Raw genomic sequence first — 22,838 nt, forward strand, 5'->3', positions numbered from 1 at the left:
AAGTCTCTGAGGAAAGGCAGTTTGACAGTTCTCTGACATTTTGCATGTGTGCTTGTTGTCTTGTTTTCTCCCCCCTCCACCACCCCCTTCTTCCATGAGTAACTAGCGATACTGCAGTTTTGTTAAGGCTTGCACTACTGAACTGTACATGTAGGCTCACCCTCCACTTCAGTGCATGTGGACAGTTGGATACCCCAGAACTCAGGGTGCCCTCGGGATCCTACCAGGAGTTAGCCAGGAGATGTGCCCTGAGCTGGTTTACAAAGGGAGCAGCCTGAGGCTTGGTCAGAAGCAGAACTGACATACATCAAAGGAGTCATCAGGACAAATGTGGTGTATCCAGGGATGTGGTTCACCACTGGGTATAACTGTGAGCCCTCAGCTGCTTCTCAGGAAAGCCAACTTCAGGGACTATGAGATACAACCTCCCAAATGTTTGAAATTCAGGAACAGAAAACAGATGACAGTGAAACTGTGTAACCAGCGTACTTAGGTTATCAGGAGTTCTTAGTAGCTCATGCTTACATAAAAATCTCGTCAGTGGTGTGATTCTTATCTTTTCTCTTAATATAGCTGGCTGATTTCCACAGATGTTAGCACACTTCTGTAAATACACCTTAACAGACTTGAGGCATACCAGAAGTTTTGCCTGACAGGCAAAAGGTGTGCAGGGTCCCAGGAGGGTTCAGGGCAGGTGAGGAGACTTGAACTCTGGTGCATGAGGATATATTGTATAACACAGTGAGCCAGAAGTATTTACCCTTCAAAGTACAGCATTGTGGAAAAACATCCTCTCTGCCCTTCCTTTTTCTTCTTTTCTCATGGTGTGTATGACAGAAGAGTTTCTGAAGCTTAATTTGGTGTTTACAACTTCAATCCAGATTGCAGGGAGAGGTGAGGGAGGAGGAGAAAAGCGTTGCTTTACCTTTGAAGTTCCCTAAATCTGGGTTGTTGGTTTGCTTGGTGGGTTTAAAACGCATAGAAACCCATATACTGCTTTCATCCCTCTGGTACACGAACACCAAGTGCAGCCTTGGTACCATGGATTGTCTCCCGGCTGGTGTCAGCATGGTTGATGAAGGCCTGGGTCTGCTGGCTGTGTGAGGAGACCTGGGGGAACGTGCATCACTGGGCTCTTTGTTCTCAGGGGGTGGGGAGGGAGGTACAAGCTCTGAAGTTTTCCCCCTTCGAAAGCCAGATGTTTGGACTGTAAAACATTGCAGATGCCATGACATCTGGCAGAGGCCCTGGGACTACGCACGTTCTCCTGGCTGCCTGCCACTATTGCTGTGGTGGGACTGTGCAGATAGAGCTTAACCACATGTCTCCTGAAGAAAGTATTTCTACTGCATGTGGGTATACCCAGGAGTTAATTCAATCTTGAGGGGCTATATTCCCCTTTCTGCACTAAAAATCTGTGTAGAGCTACTTTTTTTTTTTGGTCAGTTCTCTGAGCTAGTACCCCACCCAACTTGCATCATCATTGCCTTGGACACTTCATAATCATTAACATGCTTGACTCAAAAGAGCCTATGGTTAGATCTTGGAGGTGATGGATGTGGAAGTAGTCTTGGCAGATTTCTTGTGGATTTGCGTTTTCAGCATCATTGTCTTCAAATTCAGCCCCACTTCAATGAAGAATACAGCTGGTACTAGCATCACTGTTAAAGCATAAGCCAGAAAGTTTACAGCTTGGAATTGTATTTTTTTTTATAAGATGGGATTCATTTGTAGTTTTGGTGCTGTGAGGCATGTCTTTTCATATTGTGTTAGGAGCAAAATTGTTCTGCAAATCACTGATGCAAATATGGATGGTGTCCAAATCCTTTTTTTAGTAACGTCTCAGATGACAGTTTTACATGAGACCTTTGCTTCTAGCAACTAAGCAAAACTTGAAGTATGGCTTTGAGGGTGAAAAATTCATTAGTGGTAGTAGGGTTGGTTATTAGTAAAAAGTGAGTTTTTCAAAATGAGCCCATGGCACATCATCCTCTGAAAATAAGTCTCTTGAGTGTCACTTACAGGCACTCTTGACTTGTGACAAACATATCTTTCTTCAGTGAAAAAGGAGAAGGGCTTCCTTGCGGAGGGGTTGATGCTAATTCCTGCCCAGTGGTGAAGAGTGACAGGCACACTAATTATGTTCTGGCTAGTGAATCCAGATAATTATTAATAAAGATTCAACTCAAATGCCGAATTCTCTTTGGGCTGTGTCTGTTGTAGCCATCTGTGGGCAAAGAGATGAACAGGTGGGAATGGAGAATTTGGCTGGCAGGACCATTGTTATTAATGAAAGACACTAACCAGAAAGAGGTTGTCTTAGCAGTCAGATTATGCAGCAGGAGGACGCTGTAAAACCCTATACATGTTGGGGTTTTAAGTGTTCTTTAATATTTTTGCTGAACGGCATGGCACTTTTCACATGCCATTTGTTCGTTGAAGAGCAAAACAAGACTCTTCTGACTTTTGTATTACAAAGTGTCTGCTGATATGTTTGCTGTTTGGTGTGTGTGCCCACCTCCCATCCCCGCCCCCTTCCCCAAAGAAAAGTGGGCACGGGAGTAGTTGTGGTGAAAACAAAAGTGATGAAGTTATGTGTAGCCATAGATTTACCTTGGAAATATTTTTAATGTCTCTGGTGCCAGAATCTCGTCTTATGCTTGTGATCATGCAGATGTTTTCTCTTAAGGTGTAAAACAACAATTTTAAGTAAAATTTGCCTTTGGTGAACTTTTGCTTGTGTTGATCCTTGGCTTGCATTCTAAAGCACAGCCCTTAGTGAGACACACAACTGTTAGCATCAGTATTTCTGCACGTACTTACTCATTTACTGTCTTTCAGGAACGTTTGGAAAGCCTTTATGGAGGCCTCGGCTGGACTCTCTTTCAAGCTGCAGACAGCCAGCAAATTGCCAACCAAAACCCTCCCATAATAATCCTCACGCCTCACTGGACTTCAGTGCAGAGGCACATGAAGATGGAAAGGAAAGGACGGTTTCTAGAGGAGAAAATAACATTTATACTTACAAACAGCCCTTTGAAAACTTTAGGACTTCAACTTTCCAATCCTGTGATTTGGATACATAGCTCCTTTCGGACCTGCCATTGATTTTTGGAACCAAAGAATACTTTGATATACTACTACCTCAGTGTGGAATTTTATTTAAAAAGGGAACAAGGAAAGGAAGAAGGGAAGAAAGAAACCACGTGACGCTATGAATTCAGAACAAATAAATGCATTTTTATACAAATAAAGCATAATGGCCAAAATGTTCTACGTTTTTATACTGGGAAAACAGTCCTTATAAAAATACTATATTTCTAATTATTTTATAGCTTTGTTTTATGCAAATAATATCTTTTGTAAATTAATGGTGTAAATAATACAGCATATGTGTTTCTATGTCAGACTTCATTTTATTGAAACGAGCAGTAATCATTCTAATTTTGTACTGTTACTTGTACCTTTTTACAAATGGAAACTCCATGCTCTTTGCAGGTATCATGCATCTTATTTTGCACATTACTTTTAATAAAATATGCTGCCATGTGGTCTGTGGCCCACATTAGTGTATGAAGGAGGAGAAGTGAGAGTCACGTTTGTATGTAGAGGAACGTTGCATTTGTAGGCGCCTTCTGTTGTGTGTCTGCACCTTTATTTGTCTCAGACTTGCATCTCTGGATTTACCATGTTAAAATATGTTCAGCTTCTAAGAGCGGGTGTGGTCCTGCCGCAGCTGCTGGCTGGTAAAGGTGGGTTGAAGCTCTTTGTTCCAGGAGTGGCATGCAAATCTCCCCCTTGGAGAATTCCTGGGATCAGGGGGGTGGGTGTGTGTGTGCGTGGTCTCAGCGGTCCTGCACACAAGGCTGTAGTGCCTCTGTGTGAATACTGTGCATGCATCTTGTGGAGTGTACGCACAGTTGATGCGCAGATCAGTATCAAGCTGTTTAGTGAAGGAATTAAAAAGGCACTGGATGCCTGCCTGGTAGCATCACTCTTTTCTAAGTGGATTACTGGTAAGTGTTTGCCAAATATGCAGAGCATGCCCAAGTCTTTGCTTTCCCATACCCTTTCTCCCTCTTTTTTGCTTCTGCAGCTACTTCCACGCCCATCACAAGAAGGTAATCCAAGTACAAGACAATGTTTGCTTTGGTTTAACTCATGCTTCTGATCCTTATTCAGCTGCCCTTTTCTGGTTAGAGATGAGATCTGCGCTTCATTTGGTTGCTGAGTGGAGTTGAGCAATGGCAGATTCATGCTGGATTAAATTCGCAGTAAGGAACCCAATGCCTTTGCCCATTTGGAGGCAGACAAGGAGGCTTGCTTTCTATAAAATGGCAGTTAAAAATATGCAAAAACACTGTGTTTTGGTTTTCTGTGTACCGATGCCTCCTATTTTAGAAAGCTGTGAACCCTCTTGTCATCACTGCATTAAACCAGCAAGACTCCAAAATGGTTAATGTTACAGGACATCGGCTTTGTACATCTGTCTTCTTTGAAGGTGCAAACTCGCGCGGCTGCCAAATCGCTTCTTTCAGACTGAATTAAAAGCAGCTGTTGAAGTCGGCCATCACTGACATCATGGCTGAAGCTAGAGCGAAGGTTGTGCTGCCTGGCCTAGCTGAGCTAAGGGCTTTTTGTTGTTTGCAGCCAGAAACCTGGTACCCAGATTGCGATGCAATTTCCCTTTAATTTAGGCGCCAGTATTAGAGACAGGAAGTTAATCCATCCTTAGTCACTGGTGGTCTAAGTGTAGAGAATGGATTTTGCGTGCTTTAGTTGATCATATTGCCAGATTTTCTGACTCTTACTGTTAATTTGTCTTCATTGCTGCCAGATGTGCTGATGTGGTGACAGACATTGATATGGGTATTTGATTATAATTAAGTGCATTTTGAAAGAGATTAATTTTTCCTGAGTTAAGCACAAAGCTGTAAGTCAGTAAGGCAAGAAATCTCAAATTTGATTAACTCACTCTCCTTTCCCTCCTACCCCCCAGTGACCCTAGCCTTTTAGGGGCAGGAGCACTTGGGGCTGTGATAGCTTGTGTTTGCAACCAGACGGTGTTTTTTGACGTATCTAAAAAAGCAAGTTAAAAACAGTAAGCACATCTCTCATTCCAGAATTAATGTTTATCCTTAAGACTCCATGTTAAAGGTCTGTCATGAAAAACAAGCTTTGAATTTATTTTCTGCAGCAGGGGAAGGCTGGGAACTGTGGCAATGTCATTTTACTCCTTTTTCATTTTCTCCCTTGAAATATTTTTTTTTTTCTTTTTTTTGGACTCGCTGTTGGAGAGTATAAAGATCCTAATCTTTCAAGGACATAGATCTCTCTACCCAAGTAAACGTTCAGGGTCAGTGACTGAATTTTAAACACTTCCCATCAAGTTTCCTTTAGCATCCTAAAAATACAAATGACTAAAATTTTATTCTACGGCTTAAATAGCCATTAATGGAAAGAAGCTTTCTGAGTCCCCTGTTCTGCCAGCGTGAGTACTCATGTTTAGTAAGTCAGTTGTGCTTAAATGCAGGGGCAATCTGTAAATTGCATGATATTTGCAGTATCTTAATAATTCCTTTCAAGGCAGCTGATGTAACTGAACATCTGTTTTAAAGCCTTGCAAGTACTTAATTTTTTTATTATTATTTTTATTGTTTTCCTCCTCTTTTCCCCTCTGAAGATCCAGACATTCGGGACCTGGTAGTTTGATATTTACACAGCTGAAAACCAAATTGTAAGTTGATGTGATGGGAAAATGGATTGTGGTCTTGCTGAGTAAAGCTTACACTGCATCTCAGAGTGAGTCACAAGCGTTGCTGAATGACAAGAGTTTGCAGTTTTATGACCAAGCAGCAACTGGGATCTCATGAGCTGGCTTAAAACTTGTAAAATGTTTTTCAAAGGCTGTATTGGCTTAATGTTTCACGCAGCAAAATGGTTTACCCTGTGAACTCATACAAACAATTGCTGAGGTACAGTTTCTTCATGCTCTGAATAATTGTAGTAATTTTAGATAAACAGAGTTAAGTTGTTCACCAGAGTCTGGAGCAAGCATTTCCTAAATGGTGTGCCTGAGATGACACTGGGTCATCCCTGCCTAGGCTCTTACTACTTCAAACACAGAAACCTGTAAGGAACGCTACAGTATTCAAGGAAAATGCTTTAATTTAGAACCCCTTCCTTAATTGTGAGTGGATCTCGACTGTGCCATGATGGCAAAGAGTTAGGCCTAAACTTTTTGCTGAAGAAGATCGCTGATTTTCCAACTGAGTGTTCATTGGTGTCTCCAAACATCTCTTGCTTCAGTCTCAGGGATCTCTTAAACATGTAAGTCATTCCTTGAACTGCTTCAAAAAAGCTTAAAACTAAGACTTAACATTTAAGATCCATTAAATATTCACAAAGATTTATACTCTAAATGTTTATGTACTGCCAACCTTACAAGCCAGGACCATAACCGAGGATTGGGTTTCTTTTCAAGTGTAAATGTAAGCAGAATTTTTATTTGCAGCTTGCAAGACTTCTTGTTGCAGATGTGACACATCTCACAGTTCTAATTTCTCGGTGAAGTCTTGTCCCTTTTTTTCTGCCTTGGGCACATTGTGTATCACTTTGTCACAGACTATTTGGGTGTTAGTTTAGCAGTTAGGCAAAATTATTTTCTTAAGAAAATAAGGGGGAAGAGAGCCTTGACCTGTTCAGCAAAGGGAGGAAATCAACGTATAACAAAGTGCAGTTGTTGTACGTAGTTTTACTCAGATGAAGAGTTTACCAGACAATTTATTATATTCTGGGGAAGTGTTACAGCAGGGAATAAAAGCCATAGCCTCTTCATTCACTTACCCATGGTGAAAAGTTCCTCTTATGATGATTGTACCGAAGAACAGTTCAGCAGTTGGGCTGAAACAGTCTGTGCACATCCTATCGCTTACCCACAGGCAGAGGAGCCCTCTCCCATTTCCAGAGCACATTTCCTCTTGTGGCCCAATACCTTTCCTGTGTACTTTGGGAACCCCTTTTTGGTAACCCACACTACACTGCTTCTACTTTATTGCCCTGTCACTGTGGTTATAGGATGGACAAAGGAATTCAGTTTATGGAGCACAGCATAGCTCAATGTGTAAGTCTGAAGTGATTGGGTGCTGGAGGAGGGGAGAGAGGAAGCATGGGGAAACAGACTGCCTTAGGCAGCTCTTGGTATTAGTATGCAGTAAATGCATGATTGAGGTGACACAAACAAGATATTTATAACACAATACAGGTATCTCTCTTCTCTCCACAATACTTACTGTGGATTTAGCTCTGTTTATCGTCCATGCTCTGAAATGCCAAAAGCATCTTCACCAAAGAGCACATTACCTGCAGAGTTATGTCTTAACTGCATCAACACTCTCCTTTTCTGGTAGACAAAAACCAAGATTCATTTGTTATTTGTGCTGAAAACTAAATATTGTTGGTATAATGCATAGTTTCACAGAGCCCTGTCGTCTGTGGGGTCCACTGTGTTTGTGATAATGTGACTCGAGGGGTTTGAGCCGCCCCACATTGGGCACCAAAAAGGTGGTTTGACCCTGGCTGGAGGCCAGACACCCACCAAAGCTGCTCTATCACTCCCCTTTTCAGCTGGACAGAGGAGAAAATACATGTTGAGAAGCTTAGGAGTCAAGATAAGGACAGGGAGAGATCATTCCGCAATCGGCCTCACGGGCAAAACAGACTCAACACAGGATAAAGGAAAGAAAACTCTAATTTATCACACTGCACTGCACACCCAGTGACACCAGAGTCGGATAATGAGAAGTGCGACCAGATCTTAAAGCGCCTCCCCCCCACCCCTCCCTTCTTAGCAGAGTTCACTTTATTAATGATTTTGTTCCCTCCCTCCCTCTCCATTGTGGCACGGGGAGGGACAGGGGATGGGGGTTTCGGTCAGTTCCTCGCAAGCTGTTTTCCTTCTTAGCCAGGGGGACATTCCTCACACCCTCCCCCTGCTCCAGCGTGAGTCGACCCAGGGACTGCAGTTCTTCCTGAACTGCTCCACCGTGGGTCCCTTTCAAAGAGTAGACATTCAGGAATAGACTGCTCCAGCCTGGTCCCCCACAGAGTCACAAGGTCCCCTAGCAAATCTGCTCTGGCATGGGTGGGTCTCTCCACAAGCTGCAGATTTTGCTGCCAGGGACTTGCTCCAACACAGACTTCCCATGAGATCACAGTGTCCTTCAGGTGTATCCACTTTCTCTGGTGTAGGGTCTTCCATGGGCTGTAGATGGGATCTCTACTCCACATCATCATCCGTGGGCTTGGTATCTGCACAGTTTCTTAGGTCTTCTCACTCCTTTCTCTGGTGGCAAAAAGCATCTGTTTGCAGATTTTTTACTTCTTAAATGTGATTCCCAGAGGTGCCGTGACCATTGCTGATGGGCTCAGCCTTGGTCAACGACAACTCCAGCCTTGAATCTGCTGGTGTTTGCTCTGTGGGGCCTGCAGAGTGCTTCTAGCTTCTTCTTGCAGAAGCCACCTCTGCAGTCCCCCTCCTCCACCACAACCCAGCCATGCAGAACTACAACAGTTATTCTGTGTTTGTGTTCAAAACTAAATATTGCTGGTATAATGCATAGTTTCCCAGAGTCGTGCAGTCCATGGGGTCCACTGTGTCAGAACGTCTGTGATCAATGTGACTCAAGAAGGCCGTGGGACAACTGGACCTAAGAGTGAAGTTGGTAGTAATTTAAGTTCACTGCTTGTAAAACAAATTTAGGCTTTGTGACTTGAGTCCAGGATTTTATTTCCCACACAACAGAGAACAGTGCCATAAATTACAGTAGACTATGGGCTACTGACAGCACTTCAGCATGGTCACTTTTCCTCAGCCATCGACAAGTGCTTTCGTGTTGCACCCCTTGACCATGGGCTGTTTACCAACAAATGCAATGCAGGAGTTGGTCTGAGAACCTGTATGTTCAAGGTTCTCAAATGAATGGTGACTAATTTTAAACCCTGTCAAATGTGATAGCAGTAAATGTTAAGATTTTACTTACTTGACAGAGGTAATAAGATCCCCTGAATATAAGACAGGCTTGGAGATTTTGTAGGACTTTGCTTTGAAAGACTTATATACCACATGGTCTAAAGACACTCCCTCCTCATTTGCCCTGGCAATGTGCATCCTACAGATTTTCAGCACTTCCTCTGTACCTGTACAAGTGCATGGAGCAACTGTGAATTACGATTTGGATCCACTGCTGGATAACCAAAATTTGGGTGTTGATTGTACATCCATTTGAAATAATATCTTCTTGAGCAGTAAGGCTTTAGCTTCTTTTACAGCAATACAATGCAAAACCACATTGGTTCCTATCCAGTTAAAGAAACTACCTTTACCAGCACTAATCCTGGTGTCAGTATACTTATTTCAGAAATCTAGTGAAGATGACTGTAATGGAAAAATTGACATTGACATTCTTAGGTTTTGGTTATGGCTCTGTTTTCCATTTTGCATTGCTATAACATGGAGCTTCAGCCTCTGTTCATCAACAAACAGTGGGGTTTCACGCTGCTTTTCTTAGATGTGCCAGCACTTGAAGGCATATCTAATTCTGTCCTGCTGCTAATGTGCTGGCACACCACATGTAAGGGAAGTAGTAGTCAGAGCTACTGTAAGTCAGAGCTACAGAGATACTCTACCATACATGCAAGGGGGGAAATCTGGAGTTCCTGTCATATCATAAAGTTGTCTTAGATAATTTCTTTGCTCCAAGGGAATAACTTGTGCAGGTTTTAACGTTTAGTCCTCGTAAGACAGTTCATTAAGTTTATCAGGGAGTTAGAGCTGCCATTTTCTGCAGGGGATGGTTGCAACTGGTGATACTTGGGGAGATGCTTGTTTGGTGCTCAGCCCATGTATACCAGAACTGTTTCTGAGAAAGAACTCTCCAGGTGGCAGGGAGAGTGCTATCTGAAGAGATACACGCCTGTTCCCCAGAAATGTTCAAGGAGCTTCTGAAACTAGTTTTCAATCTCACTGTGAATCTAAACTCTTAGAAATAACCAGAAGGAATTGGCCCTTCATTTGGCCTCAACTACCTATGACGTGCATTTTTGCATGCAGGAAGATGTTGTAGATTATTGGCTGACATTGTTCACAACCAGTGAGCTCACACAAAAAAATTTTTGACCAACTGGTACCATGTAACAATGGTAACAAAGGAGGCTTCTGTTCAGTAGCTGTTTTAACAGATGTGGCACAACAATGAAGAAACTACTATGTAAGTAAGTGATAGGAGGCATATATAAACAAGCCAACTGCATCCTGGGCCGCATCAAAAGAAGTGTGGCCAGCAGATCGAGAGAGGTGATTCTACCCCTCTACCCTGCTCTGGTGAGACCTCACCTGGAGTACTGTGTCCAGCATTGGAGCCCTTAGCACAAGGACATGGACCTGTTGGAGCGTGTCCAGAGGAGGGCCACAAAAATGATTGAAGGGTTGAGGCACCTCTCCTATGAAGACAGGCTGAGAGAGTTGGGCTTGTTCAGCCTGTAGAAGAGAAGGCTCTGGGGAGATCTTATAGTGGCCTTCCAGTATCTGAACAGTGCCTATAAGAAAGCTGGGGAAGAACTGTTCACCAGGGCATGTAGCAATAGGACAAGGGGTAATGGTTTTAAGCTAGAAAAGGGGACATTGAGGTTGGATATTAGGAAAAAGTTCTTCAACATGAGGGTGGTAGATCACTGGAATAGGTTGCCCAAAGACATAGTGGAGGGCCCATCCCTGGTGATTTTCACAGTCAGGCTTGATGGGGCTCTGAGTGACCTGATCTGGTGAAGATGTCCCTGCTTACTGCAGGGGGGTTGGACTAGATGACCTCCAAAGGTCCCTTCCAACCTAATGCAGTCTGTGATTCTATGATTCTAAGCCAGCTTTTACAACTGAAACTAGCTACTCTTGGCTTAAAATAAACTGTACTTGCACTGCTACCTGCCTTGGGTCTGTATGCCAACAGCATTAAGAAAGCATCGGCGCTACAGCAGCCAAGTGCCCAGAGCCTGGCTTCTGCCACACGCTGATCGGATGCTTTATTAGCGTGAACTTCTTTCTCTATTAACCTTCCCTCAGGAAAGGGGAAACACGGCCCCCATCATAATTAGCTTACACAGCCTTCCGTGTAAGCTAAAGAATGGAAAGTGTCAGGGGCACTCACAGCGGCCTCGTAGGTGTTTGCTGCAAGCAGGGAAAAGTTAATCTGCTCTCAGATTTTGGCAAGGGGACAAAAGCCTATGTTAAAATAGTGCTTAGAATGAATTAAATTTCACAAAACTGTGACCACACAGTAGGCCAAGTAGTGAAATCTTGGTGGTGATGGAAAGTATGACTAATCAGAAAGATGTATTAATGAATAAAATTACACTTTAATGTAAACTGAAGTTCTTAAGTGCCTCATTTTAAAAATGTGTTTGTTTATAGCTCTGTAGCTTGTGACAACTGTGTTATTTCACCTACCAGCTCACTCTAGCAGTTTCATCTGAAATAGCATTTTCACTCAAAGTAGTTTTAAAAGAAAACAACAAAAATAAAAGAATCAAAAAGCTTTGTGATGCTGAGCCACTGAACTGGATTTACTAAATTTCTTAAATCGGAACATCAAAAAAAATGAGAAAATGAAAAAGCTTTGATTTTTCATTCTGAAACTACTTGTTGATGAAAAATTATTTTTATTTTTAAAATCTGGCCTTTCTCTTCAGAACTGTAATACAGAGTGCAAAGCCCTTTGGGTTATCAGGGCAGCACAGACCAGGCACAGAGACTGGTGTGGGTTGAGCTGTTGCTCATTCTTTCCCCACCACACATCCCTCTTCCCAAATTCATTTGATCTGAGTTTGGCAAGTTCCTGCAGATTGATTCTTATTGCTGCCAGAGCATGTTTCTCTTCCTCATTTCTCCTTAGCATGAAGTTTCTACAATGGTAGAGAGTCAGGCTTAATATTTCTCTGTGTGATTACAAATGTCCTGGTCTCTGTACACTTTTGAGACTAGTCCCTCCACTTTCTGCATAAGCCAAGGTGGGTTTGCTTCTGAACAAGCACTGAGTCCAGAGATGCTGGCACGACTGTTACAGGCAGGAGAGTCACAGAAAGAGGGTTGACCCCCACCTTGGGGCATTCCTTGCTCCTGCAGATCTTGAACAGGACCTCAGATTCAGGAGCTGTGTGAGCACCATCCAAATCATCCCTCCTGTTGAACAGAAGTGGAAACAAAAGGCTGCATCGCACAGTTGTCTCTCAAACAAGCAATTTGAGGAAACTTCTTACAGTTTGTCATGTTTGATCAACTCAATTTCCTTTTTAAAAAAAACCACCACCTTCAACTGCACCGTGTTGCAGGACGATATAAGTCACATTCAGCAGTCACAAATATCATCAGCTATCATCCCTGCTTTCTTCAACATGTTACTCTTGCAGGGAAAATATTCATTAAGCAAACAGAAATGCAAGTTATCGTGGGTGTGAAGGCTGAGGAGAGGGATCTGGGAAAGGCCTTCCAGCCTCTTTCCTCCACCCAAATCTTTCCAGCTCTTCGATCGTGGTGGACCTCTTTTCTTCTCACATAAGATTCTTAAATGGAAAAGTAGGGATTTGTTCTTATAGTTCATAGAAATTACAAAGTGACTATTATATAAATTTGATGAGGTTTGTGTTTATTTTTTTTGTTAATGAGGTCTTTCACAAAGGAGTTTTGAGCCTATGTGGGCTTCCTGTTTAAGTTTCATATTTTCCTCGGGAAAAAAAAAAAGTCAGAAAAAAGGTCTGCTTTTTTAGGGCCAGGTGTTTTATATAGCTAAGTTAAAACATGCCTGGAAAGACTGTGGTTATTCTCCTGTCTGGCAAGCAACGCATACTTTTTTTGCTGCCCCCGCACCCAGTCACATTTAGCATATAACCCTTTAGATATGTTGTTTATTTCTAATGTTTTTTGTTCGTGAATGTCCCATGACCGTTAGTTCATTTGAAACAAGGGATTGAAAAGTGGACATTGGTTTTCTCCTCTTCCTCAAAGATTCTTACAGATGGTGCTGTAAATCAATTAGGGGGCTGACATAGCATTTGGCTGCCTGACAAATGTGCCATAATAATGCAGCTCAGTAAAATGTGGAATTTCTGAGGTACTGCTTGTAACTTTTTCAATGCTGCTGTAAATTCCCAGCCATGTCAGTGCAGGTGGAAACCAAGTCATAAATAAAGTGTATGTGTGTGCGCGCGCACATGTACGCAGAAGGTGGGGAGTAGAGGTTGCATGTACTCATTCTTCCTAAAGCATTCCCTAGGCAGTTCACTGCTTCCATGATTTAATTCAGCTACTTGGAGTGAATTAAAAAAAAGAAATCCCTTCAATTAAAATAAATATAATCTTGCTAACAAGGTCTCACAGAGAGAATGCATGTGCAAATCGAAGCGAGTAGGCTGTTGCTGCTATGGGTACAAGCTGGGCCTGGTAGGCCATGCCAAGCTTCACAACAGCGCTTCAGATAATAATGAAAGAACCATTTTAGCAATCCACCATCAGCTGCTGCTTCGCAGGGGGCTGTGTCAAACTGCCCTTGTCTTTGAGAGAAATCAGTTGGAGCACTGTGGTGATGGTCTGCAGCGCTAGACAAAGACAGGGTGTGCATTGTCCCAACATCTTTTTCTTTCCTGTTTCTTTGTGTAATTGGTTCCAAGAGGCAAAGCTGCTTGGATGTTTCCTTTTTTCCTTTTGTCATTAGGCCACTCCGAGGTAAGGTCATGTTTAGCAATACAGCTAACCCGACAGAATGCTGTCCAGGTGGTCCCCATCCAACCTACTTGCCTGGTCATGCTCATCCTTCTGCCTCCCTTGTGGGAGCTGGCCTTCACCTGAACATGTACTGAGCTTGGCAAGGACTTAGTCCATCCTTCCCCCCAAAATTAATGGTTTCTGGCTGCTACCTTTGGATCCATCAGTGTAGGACTACTCAGTTGTTGTTACACAACGGCTGAGGGCAAAAGGTTTTGGAAGTATCTTAGAGGAATTTTGTGTCTGACTCTGCAGAACTACCTGAGAGGAAAGCCAGGCTCTAGGAACACTATTTAATGAATATCACCTCTTCTTACAATCAGTGCTAGGAAATATTACTGCTAAACCACCAAATAATAAGCCCAGCCTAAGAAGCTCCTTCTTAGCTATTATTTCAATCATCATTACAGAAACATGATTTAGAACAAAATACCAAGTTACAGCACACAATAGCATTTATAGTCCACAGATACAGTGACTGAGCTGCACGTAAAACCAGCATTAAAAAAATGCTTATTTTCACAGTTAAAGACTTAAAAATCAGGTATTGCTAAAAGTAAAAATATTAAGTATCAGTGTCTTCACATATTTTCTGTCTTTAGCTGCTTGGAAAGAAGCAATTTTTAAAATATGGTAATGTACGTATATTGTATTTTTGCTTCTTATATTTATTTCAAACACAGTCTACTCACTAATATGGAACAGGATTGTCGACTGAAAAGCATTATTAGACTTTAAGATTTGCAGAATAAATCAACTAACTTAACTGTAAGTCTAACCAGTAAGTATTCTAATTTTTTTTCTGCTATCTACTGTTTTATGTTTATCAGTATTAATACCAGCATTTCCCAAACAGACCATGCTTAAACCTAGGTCCTCTCATCCATCAAAGTATTTGATTTAAGGGAAAATTTATAAGTCTATTTTGAACAGACTTCAAAATTAGCCTACTTTAATTATTTTTTTATTACCCTACATGTTGCAAAATGTCACGCTTAAAAACTGGGCCCTATATAACTTAAAACTAGTTAGCCCAAAAGGTGACCCAAAATAGCACAGTTTCTCTTAAGTGGTAAAGTTGTAATACCTGCTGCTGCTCCTGGTTCCTCTTTTGTGTCAGTGCAGAGAAGACACCCAAAACTAGCTCCCACTCAGTGAGGTTCCTGCCTTGGACCTCCAGCTTACGCAGAGAAAGCAAAGGTTAAAATGTGGACATGGTGGCTTATTTGGATTTGTAGGACCTGTAGGATTTTTAAATGGGAAGAGTCAATAAATGTAGAGGGGAGCAAATACAGGAAAAGAGAAAGAGAATGGCCAGGGAGGGTTGTGTGCATGGGTGTGTGTGTGAGCAGTACAAGGAGTGGGCTGCATAGGTACAAACAGGCTGGGAGGAAAAGCAACCAAAACACCCTGAGAAAGTCCAAGCTAAACAGGGATAAGTGATAATGCATCTCAGGAGATGCTTCTCCCTACATGTCTTTGAAACCCCACATATGAGGAGGAGCTGCACTGCTGTTCAAGGCTGCCCACACCTCTGCTAACAATCTTTTAGGCAACCAGATTAATTTAAAAGCCTAACTTTTGGTCACATAGGTGAGTAAATCTCTTGCTGTAGCAATATTTGTTCCTCGCTAGGAATGAGAACAAAGGGCACAGTACAGCTGACTTCAGAAAGCCCCAAACAGCTTTGTGAAAGTGGCAAATAAGAAAGCAGATTTTTAATTGTAAGCTACAGTGTGTCTGATGCTGAAGCTGAGATCCTTAATATGGGACCTGTTTCTGCTGACTTTAAATGCTCATAACAGGAAGGAAGGACTGGAAGACTAGAAACAGAGTTGAGTCTGTTTTGCCAATGCTATGACAAATAAATTATTGCAGAAAATGTTCGTCTGTAGAAGCCACCTGGGTTTTTCTCCTTCAGTCCACTTAGAAAGGTCTTCTGAAACCTGCTTGCTCGCAGAGGTAGGAATCTCTTTCTGCTTTTCTGCCTAGGTTTACTCAAGACAGGCATTTCAGCTGCCAACCATCCAGAGGTTCAGGAACCTTTCTTCCATACAAGCAGCATATGACTGGATGACATTTTTTTACCCCAAATTTGCATGTTGGTGGAATTTCCCTCATGGTGCTTCTGTTGCCTAGAAGTAAGGCATCTCTGTAACCTCCAGCCTTTCCTCGGTGATACTGCTGCTCCCTTGGGCCTTTCGTACAACCGGCATTGCTGAGGGAGATTGTGCTGATGAGTCTCTCTCCACAGGAAACTCTTCACAGTGTTCGCAGGGAGCAATTTCTAGATGGTAAAACTGGGTGAAATTAATCCTAAAACAAGTGATATGTGGTTGAAAATGCCCTGAAGCTGGCACCTACCACGTATGGCCCCAGAGAAGCATTATTCTGAAACCTAGTTGTGTTTGGCAGAAAACATCCTTTTTCTCAATGTATTTTCACAGAGTTAAGTCCCTTCAAAACTTAGTGTTCCTGTTTTTCTTGTTTATCTCCCTTTTGCTCTCAAATGAGATGCATATGAAAGAAATGCAGTCTTTTCTCCAAGTTTATAATTGCCCAAATTATGAACCTCAAGTGGAAATGTTTTCCCTGCTGCTATGAAATGCTGCTTATGAAATGCCTCTCTGTGTCCTGCCATGAAGCTAAGGCCAAGCAGGCAAAAGCCTTACTGACCCTTTGAAAGGGTCATTCCTCGGGCAATTGGAGGCAGCTTCACAGCATTCCCCAGTTCCAGGTTATTTCAGCCCTCAGGTCCAGCTTTTGTGCACCAGATGCTTCTTTTTTCTGTCTTCTCACACTCATCGTGATTTTACAAATCAGGCAGGTGGCCTTGCCCTGCAGCTGCAGGATTAATCTGTGGTAGCTCTTACTTCTTGATTTTTGGGCTTGTTTTGATTTTTGCTTTTGTTTATGTAGTGAAAGGTTTTGTCTTTACGTAGTGTGCAGACAGCATCATCTGAAGGGAATTAGTTTTCTCAAAGCAGAATGTTTTGAGTTTCCTGGTAATGCTTCTGTAACTGAAAAGATTGTTCTAACCCCTCATCAGCTAAGCACAAAACCACCCAGAGAAATTGTACAGATTGAGAAAGAACATTTAATTCTTTTCTTATTGTAATTCGTTCTATCATTTCTGAAACACTTGACAAGAGAACTTTAAGAGAAGCATTGTCATCCTTGCCTTGCGGAGGCTGGCAGAGCCCATCATGTCCAGATGTCCCTTGGAAGTGCTGGCATCTCTCTAATGTCAGTGAAATGTGCTTGAGGCAGGCACCGAGGGAAACATTTTGGGTTGGCAAGAATTTCTCCTGGGCTTTTGCTTTGCATAGCACTCCTCACACATGATAGAGAGACTGCTTTATCACTCACATACATTGAGAAACGTTGTATTCGCCTGTGAGGTTCTGACAGCTAGGATTTCAGTATTAAATTGGATGGAACTATAAAATCTTTGTTTAAGCACAGAAATATAAAAACAGGCACAGTTTTTATCACACATTCCCCAAAGACCTAATATATTCACTCTGATTATGAATCCTGAGAAGTGAGCCCAAAGAAATATGAAGCAGTCCTGTATTTAATTTATTGTTTTGTTATAAAATGTTCCACTATATAGGAATTAATTTTGTAAGTTTGAATGGAAAAAAATATGTTTTGTTGCTGGAAACTCTCATAGCTTTATGCTACCACCCAGATAAATAAACAAAAGATAAGGTGTTTTTTAAGAAATGTAATGGAAAGAGAGATTAACAATTTTTTTCCCCACAGAAAATATTGTTCTCTATCAATAAATCCTGAAAAATTGTTGACCTTCTGAAATAGCTGAAGACTGAAAAAAAGTAATTTTATTTAACTTTATTTCCTTTTTTCAGAAGTTTATATCCTTAATTTTAGGTTCCATTAGTGAAATTTTGAGGTGCTTCCTAACAAGTGTCTTCAACTTTTCAGAAATACATCATTATCTGTTTCTCTGATGAAGGAGAAATCTCTGACACATCAAAAGGGAAGGAAGGAAGGAAGGAAGGAAGGAAGGAAGGAAGGAAGGAAGGAAGGAAGGAAGGAAGGAAGGAAGGAAGGAAGGAAGGAAGGAAGGAAGGAAGGAAGGAAGGAAGGAAGGAAGGAAGGAAGGAAGGAAGGAAGGAAGGAAGGAAGGAAGGAAGGAAGGAAGGAAGGAAGGAAGGAGGGAGGGAGGGAGGGAGGGAGGGAGGGAGGGAGGGAGGGAGGAAGGAAGGAAGGAAGGAAGGAAGGAAGGAAGGAAGGAAGGAAGGAAGGAAGGAAGGAGGGAGGGAGGGAGGGAGGGAGGGAGGGAAATAATGATGTCTTAAATTCCCAGAGGTGAGGTGACTGAGGCTTACAGCTATTCCATAGGGCTTGTGACAGGGTTTTGTGGCAAAGCTTGTCCTCAGCAGCATGCACACAGGCCACCCCGTGTCACTGAATCTGGAGCAAGGCATCGGTTCGTTGCGTGGATGGCTCTGTGCGATGCAGAACAAGCCCTGGCATCTGAACAGTGCAATTTGTGGCCGAATGAGTTGTGTTAAAAGCTAAGCCAGCATCAGTCTCCATGTGCAGGCAGGGGAGAAGGAGGAGTAGCTCTGAACATCTATCAGTTTGGAATTATTTGGGAAGTGTTTCTTTATTCAACAGTCCTCTGAAGAAATTATATGATTACACTACACTTTATTTTTAATAAAGCTATGGCTATGTTCTTTGCTTCCACAGCAGGCTTCTATTCACATGTGAAAAGAGAAAAGGGAGGGAGAGTGTTATGAAAAATCTCTAAGAAAGAAAAGAGAGGAAAATACATCTACAGAACCCAACATGTCAGCAAAGACAAAAGGAATTTGGGTTTTCTTCTAACTATAAAGTTTACTAAGAACAAGTCCAGATAAGATTACAGCTGAAGTACTCAACTGGCTTGAGCTGGAATCTGAGGAGTTAACCTCCAACTCATGGGATGGAGTTTTTCCACTGGGGTCCTGCTCTACCCTGTAAAATATTTCTACAGTATACCAGTATAGCACAGTTAATGCTCATGAGATGGTTTTCCATTCATTTCCATCAGCACTGAATATCTTCTCATACTTTACTCTGACTGTTAGCCAAATATGTTGGAAGCCTTAATGCTTCATATTTTAGGGGGCTGTTGTGGTTTGACCCCAGCCAGCAGCTAGGCACCACCCAGTTGCTGACTCACTTTTCCCCAGCTGGATGGGGGAGAGAATCAGAAGAATGAAAGTGAGAAAATCCGTGGGATGACATAAAGGCAGTTAAACAGGCAAAGCAAAATCCGCACACACAAGCAAAGCAAAACAAGGAATTCATTCACCACGTCCCATGGGCAGGTAGGGGTTCAGCCATCTCCAGGAAAGTGGGGAGCTATCTCTCGAGATCCCTTCCAACCCCTATGATTCTATGATTCTATGTGCAATGGTGGCCTGGGAAAACAAGCACCGTCACTCTGAACATCCCTCAGTTCCTCCTTCCCCAAGCTGGTATGGAATATCCCTGTGGTGAGTTAGGGTCAACTGTTCTGGCTGTGTCCCCTCCCAACTCCTTGTGCACCCCCAGCCCCATCACTGGTGGGGTGGGGTGAGGAGCAGAAAAGGCCTGGGCTCTGAGTTAGCATTGCTCAGCAGTGATGAAAACATCCCGGTGTTACCAGCACTATTTCCAGCTCTAATTCAAAACACAGCAACTTGAAAGCTTCTCTGAAGAAAATTAACTCTATCCCAGCCAAAAACAGTATGGGGAAAAGGTAATGTGGGATCATAATTGGGAAATATTGTTAAATTTACCTGAAACATCCTTTTTGGTTATTTTCTAGGCACCTTTCCTGTTTAGTTTTGTCTTCCCATTATCATTCTAAATTACTTACAAGACATGCAATATAACCTCTTGCCTTTGCTGAAATCAGCTAGCTTTAGAAAGGTCATGAGTTAACCCAAAAGCTTTTAAGAAAAAAAAACAAAACAAAACAAAGCATTAAAATACAGAAAATATATCTGTAGAAAACCCTTTTACCATATTCAGTGACTTCACATGACCAGTGACATGATTTGAGAAAACAATTAGAGTAATTTGACTTTTGAATTCCAATGCTTTTAAAAATTGACAAGAATTTTTTCAGGAAAAAAAAAGCGCCCCAAATTAAAGGTCATATTCTCAAAATTTGGAAAACAGCCGTAAAATCATCTAACCAGCAATCTTTTGGGGAACATTAACTCAAGAGAAAATAAATTAGATTCGCTAAAATAATTGTCTTCAAGATATAATTTGTCCAGCTCTCTAGTTAACTTGGCACTAATTTGACAAACAAAGAGCAAACCAACATTACGTCTGGGGTAGGTTTTTCTATTTACTCGCCCTTCCTTGTTTAAATGCTCACAGATAATTTTTATTGGTAGCAATTTGGTGTTAGTGGATAACCAACAATTTATTACTAGGTTCATGCCATATTGCTTCTCCAACTTGCAGAAACCTATTTCTTTCATGCAGAACACTTTTTAATTTATCACCTCTTGAGAACACTTAAGCAACTGTGATTCAATTAAACCGATGTTCAGTGGCTGCGCCTGTGTTTCACACTTGGCTGATAAAAGAAAAAGATGGGGTACATTACAGCTATTGATTGACTACAGTTTATTTATGGTTTTAACCTATAAGTCTTTAAGAATCACCTTAATTTTATGTGTGTGCTTGTGTGTAGAGACCTGAGCTGATAAGAGAAGGCTACAAGTGCAATCCATGCTGAGAAAGGAGAAGTGTGCTTTAACGTTTTATCTGTTTATGTAGTGAATTTATAGCTCGTGGCTCTGTCAGTTCTAGAGAGCAATTTTCCCTCCTTACGTGCCTGACAGGGATGTCAGAAGACTAGTAGTGCAGTCCTCCCTACGCTGGAATAGCCCCCAATGCTATTTTAAGGGATTTTTATGGGAATCCAGTCTCTCATCCATTTCTGTTAGCTGGCCAAACTCCTGGAACAGCCTTTCTGGCAATAATGTAATTTGCTTTTTCTGAAAATAATAATACAAATTGCGATGGTGGGGGAACTAAACCTGATGACTATATACTGACTTGTCCGAGGTGATGTGCATTGTCAGATCTGAAAGGAACCCAAATCTCTATTTTTTTTTCTTTTTTTTTTTTTCCCCTTTCTTTTAAGATAGCTCTTAAGGCTGGTTTGGGTTTTTTTCTATTCTGGGTTTGTGGGTTTTTTTCCTCCCACCAAGGTTTCACAAAACACTGAGATCCCAAGAAGGGTAATCTTCATCCTTCAGATCACTTTCAGGAAAAAACTGCTTTCTTTCCAAGACCCTCGCCAAGATTAGCCATCCACAGCAATGCACAGTGAGAGGGCAGGACTTCCCACCTCTCCCAGTACCGATCAGCACCACAACCAGGTGTTCATGAGCCTTCACAATAACTAAAGAAGGATCTTCTCCCCAGTTGGATCAGCAAATATTCCACCCCACATAAATGATTATATGTATGTCAGACTGATAGTGGAAGATGGCTGCTGTTAAGCAAAATAGAAATGGTAGTGCAGGGGCTGAGGTAGAACCCTCAGTTTATCTTTGGTTATCTGAAATGCTGCATCTTTGCTCTTTCAGGGTAGAGTGATGTATAAGATGCTATTGTAGGCCATTTTATGGGGTTTTGAATCCACTGTAATGTAGAATAAATGAGATAAGCAGTATCTTACTACCTATCTCTATCTATCTTCATTGCCAAATTGGACTGTATAGCATTCTGATTCAGTGATGTGCCTTCTGGTAGCCTTTATCAGGAGCCACCATCTCACAGCCACCCAGTGGGTGAAATTCACATCCCAGACTTGCCCAAGGTTCACCTGTACTTGTCTTGTGTACTTGACTGCAGTTCCTTGTCAGGGCCTACTGTCCTGTTTGCAGGTAGTGATGATGCAGCAAGGATAGCTAAGCAGTCAAATGAAGATGGGAACCAGCAGGACTCCAGGGAAGCTGCAGTGTTCTCCCAGAGATATTTGGAAGGAATTTGCCTTGAAGCTGATGCAAGGAGTAAACTCATTTAAAATTAATTTTAAACTCATTTTCTCAATCTTTTCATCACTGGTGACAGCCATGGAAAGATGAAGGTTTTCTTTTGTTTTCTTTTGTTGTTTGTTTGTTGGCTGGGTTTTGGAGTTTTTTCCCCCACCTAGGCCTCTTTTCTGTGTTTTTGCTGCTTTTCTTATTGTTCCCATTTCATTTCAGCTGGCTATTTGGACAGGCTTTATGTTTTGCTTTGTATTGAGCTGTTGCTCTCTGGCTGCGGCTTCCACCTCTAATTTTGTACATAATGAACAAAATAGAAGAAAAACTAACACAATAGCAAAATATGTCATTATCCTTTCCATCTTTTCCGTGCTTTTCACTGATCATATGCACATCATTTGTAATGCTGCCAAGAGCATCTGAGCCTCAGTCAACTACCTTTGGGATTGTAATTCCTTTATGATCTATTTTCCTATTTATTTTGATCTGAATGGTTTAGTAGTGTCACTTGGAAAAGATACAAGCAAAGGTCTTTGGACTAAGTTTCTGTTGAATTAACATGAGCCATTTCACATACCATTGGGTACTGGCATAATAAAAAGCATCGGGCTGGCAATTGGCCTTCAGAACATAAATCATTTATTTTCTTTTTCAGCTCCTATCTTATGTGGGCAGCAGGCACTCTTATCACAAGTCAATGCTATACAAGCAGCAGATTGCACCCGAAGAAGGGTAATGGGTACAAGAAGTTCATTCATCTATCTATCTTGCTATTTATCCTGCATATATTAATAGAAAACTTCTGCCACACAGAATTCACTATATTTAGTTTTCTTTAGTCCTTACATACAGAGATATAACTGTGGATTTTTTTTCATGAGAGGAGGAAAGAGGGACGTGATCTGCATTACTCATAGAAAAAAATATGGCCAAGAAGTAGTTCTAGTGAATTGGATGAAATCACAGGGAAAATTGGTAATTAAACTTAACAACCTAAAGTATGTACATAAGAA

At 41.7% G+C, this 22,838-nt stretch overlaps 1 protein-coding gene across 1 annotated transcript in view; it reads left to right on the forward strand.

Moving 5' to 3' along the window:
• LRIG3 (leucine rich repeats and immunoglobulin like domains 3) overlaps positions 1-3,531 on the forward strand; it is a gene marked incomplete at its 5' end in the record, with an annotated part of 42,677 nt that extends 39,146 nt beyond the window's left edge. The window contains one exon of the mRNA XM_084278239.1: positions 2,842-3,531. Coding sequence (XP_084134365.1) covers positions 2,842-3,086 — 245 coding nt within the window. The 3' untranslated portion in view covers positions 3,087-3,531. The remainder of the gene's footprint in view (positions 1-2,841) is intronic.
• Positions 3,532-22,838: the final 19,307 nt, after the last annotated feature.

The sequence above is a fragment of the Gallinula chloropus genome (assembly GCF_964237585.1).
Source record: "Gallinula chloropus genome assembly, chromosome: 1".
NCBI lineage: Eukaryota > Metazoa > Chordata > Aves > Gruiformes > Rallidae > Gallinula > Gallinula chloropus.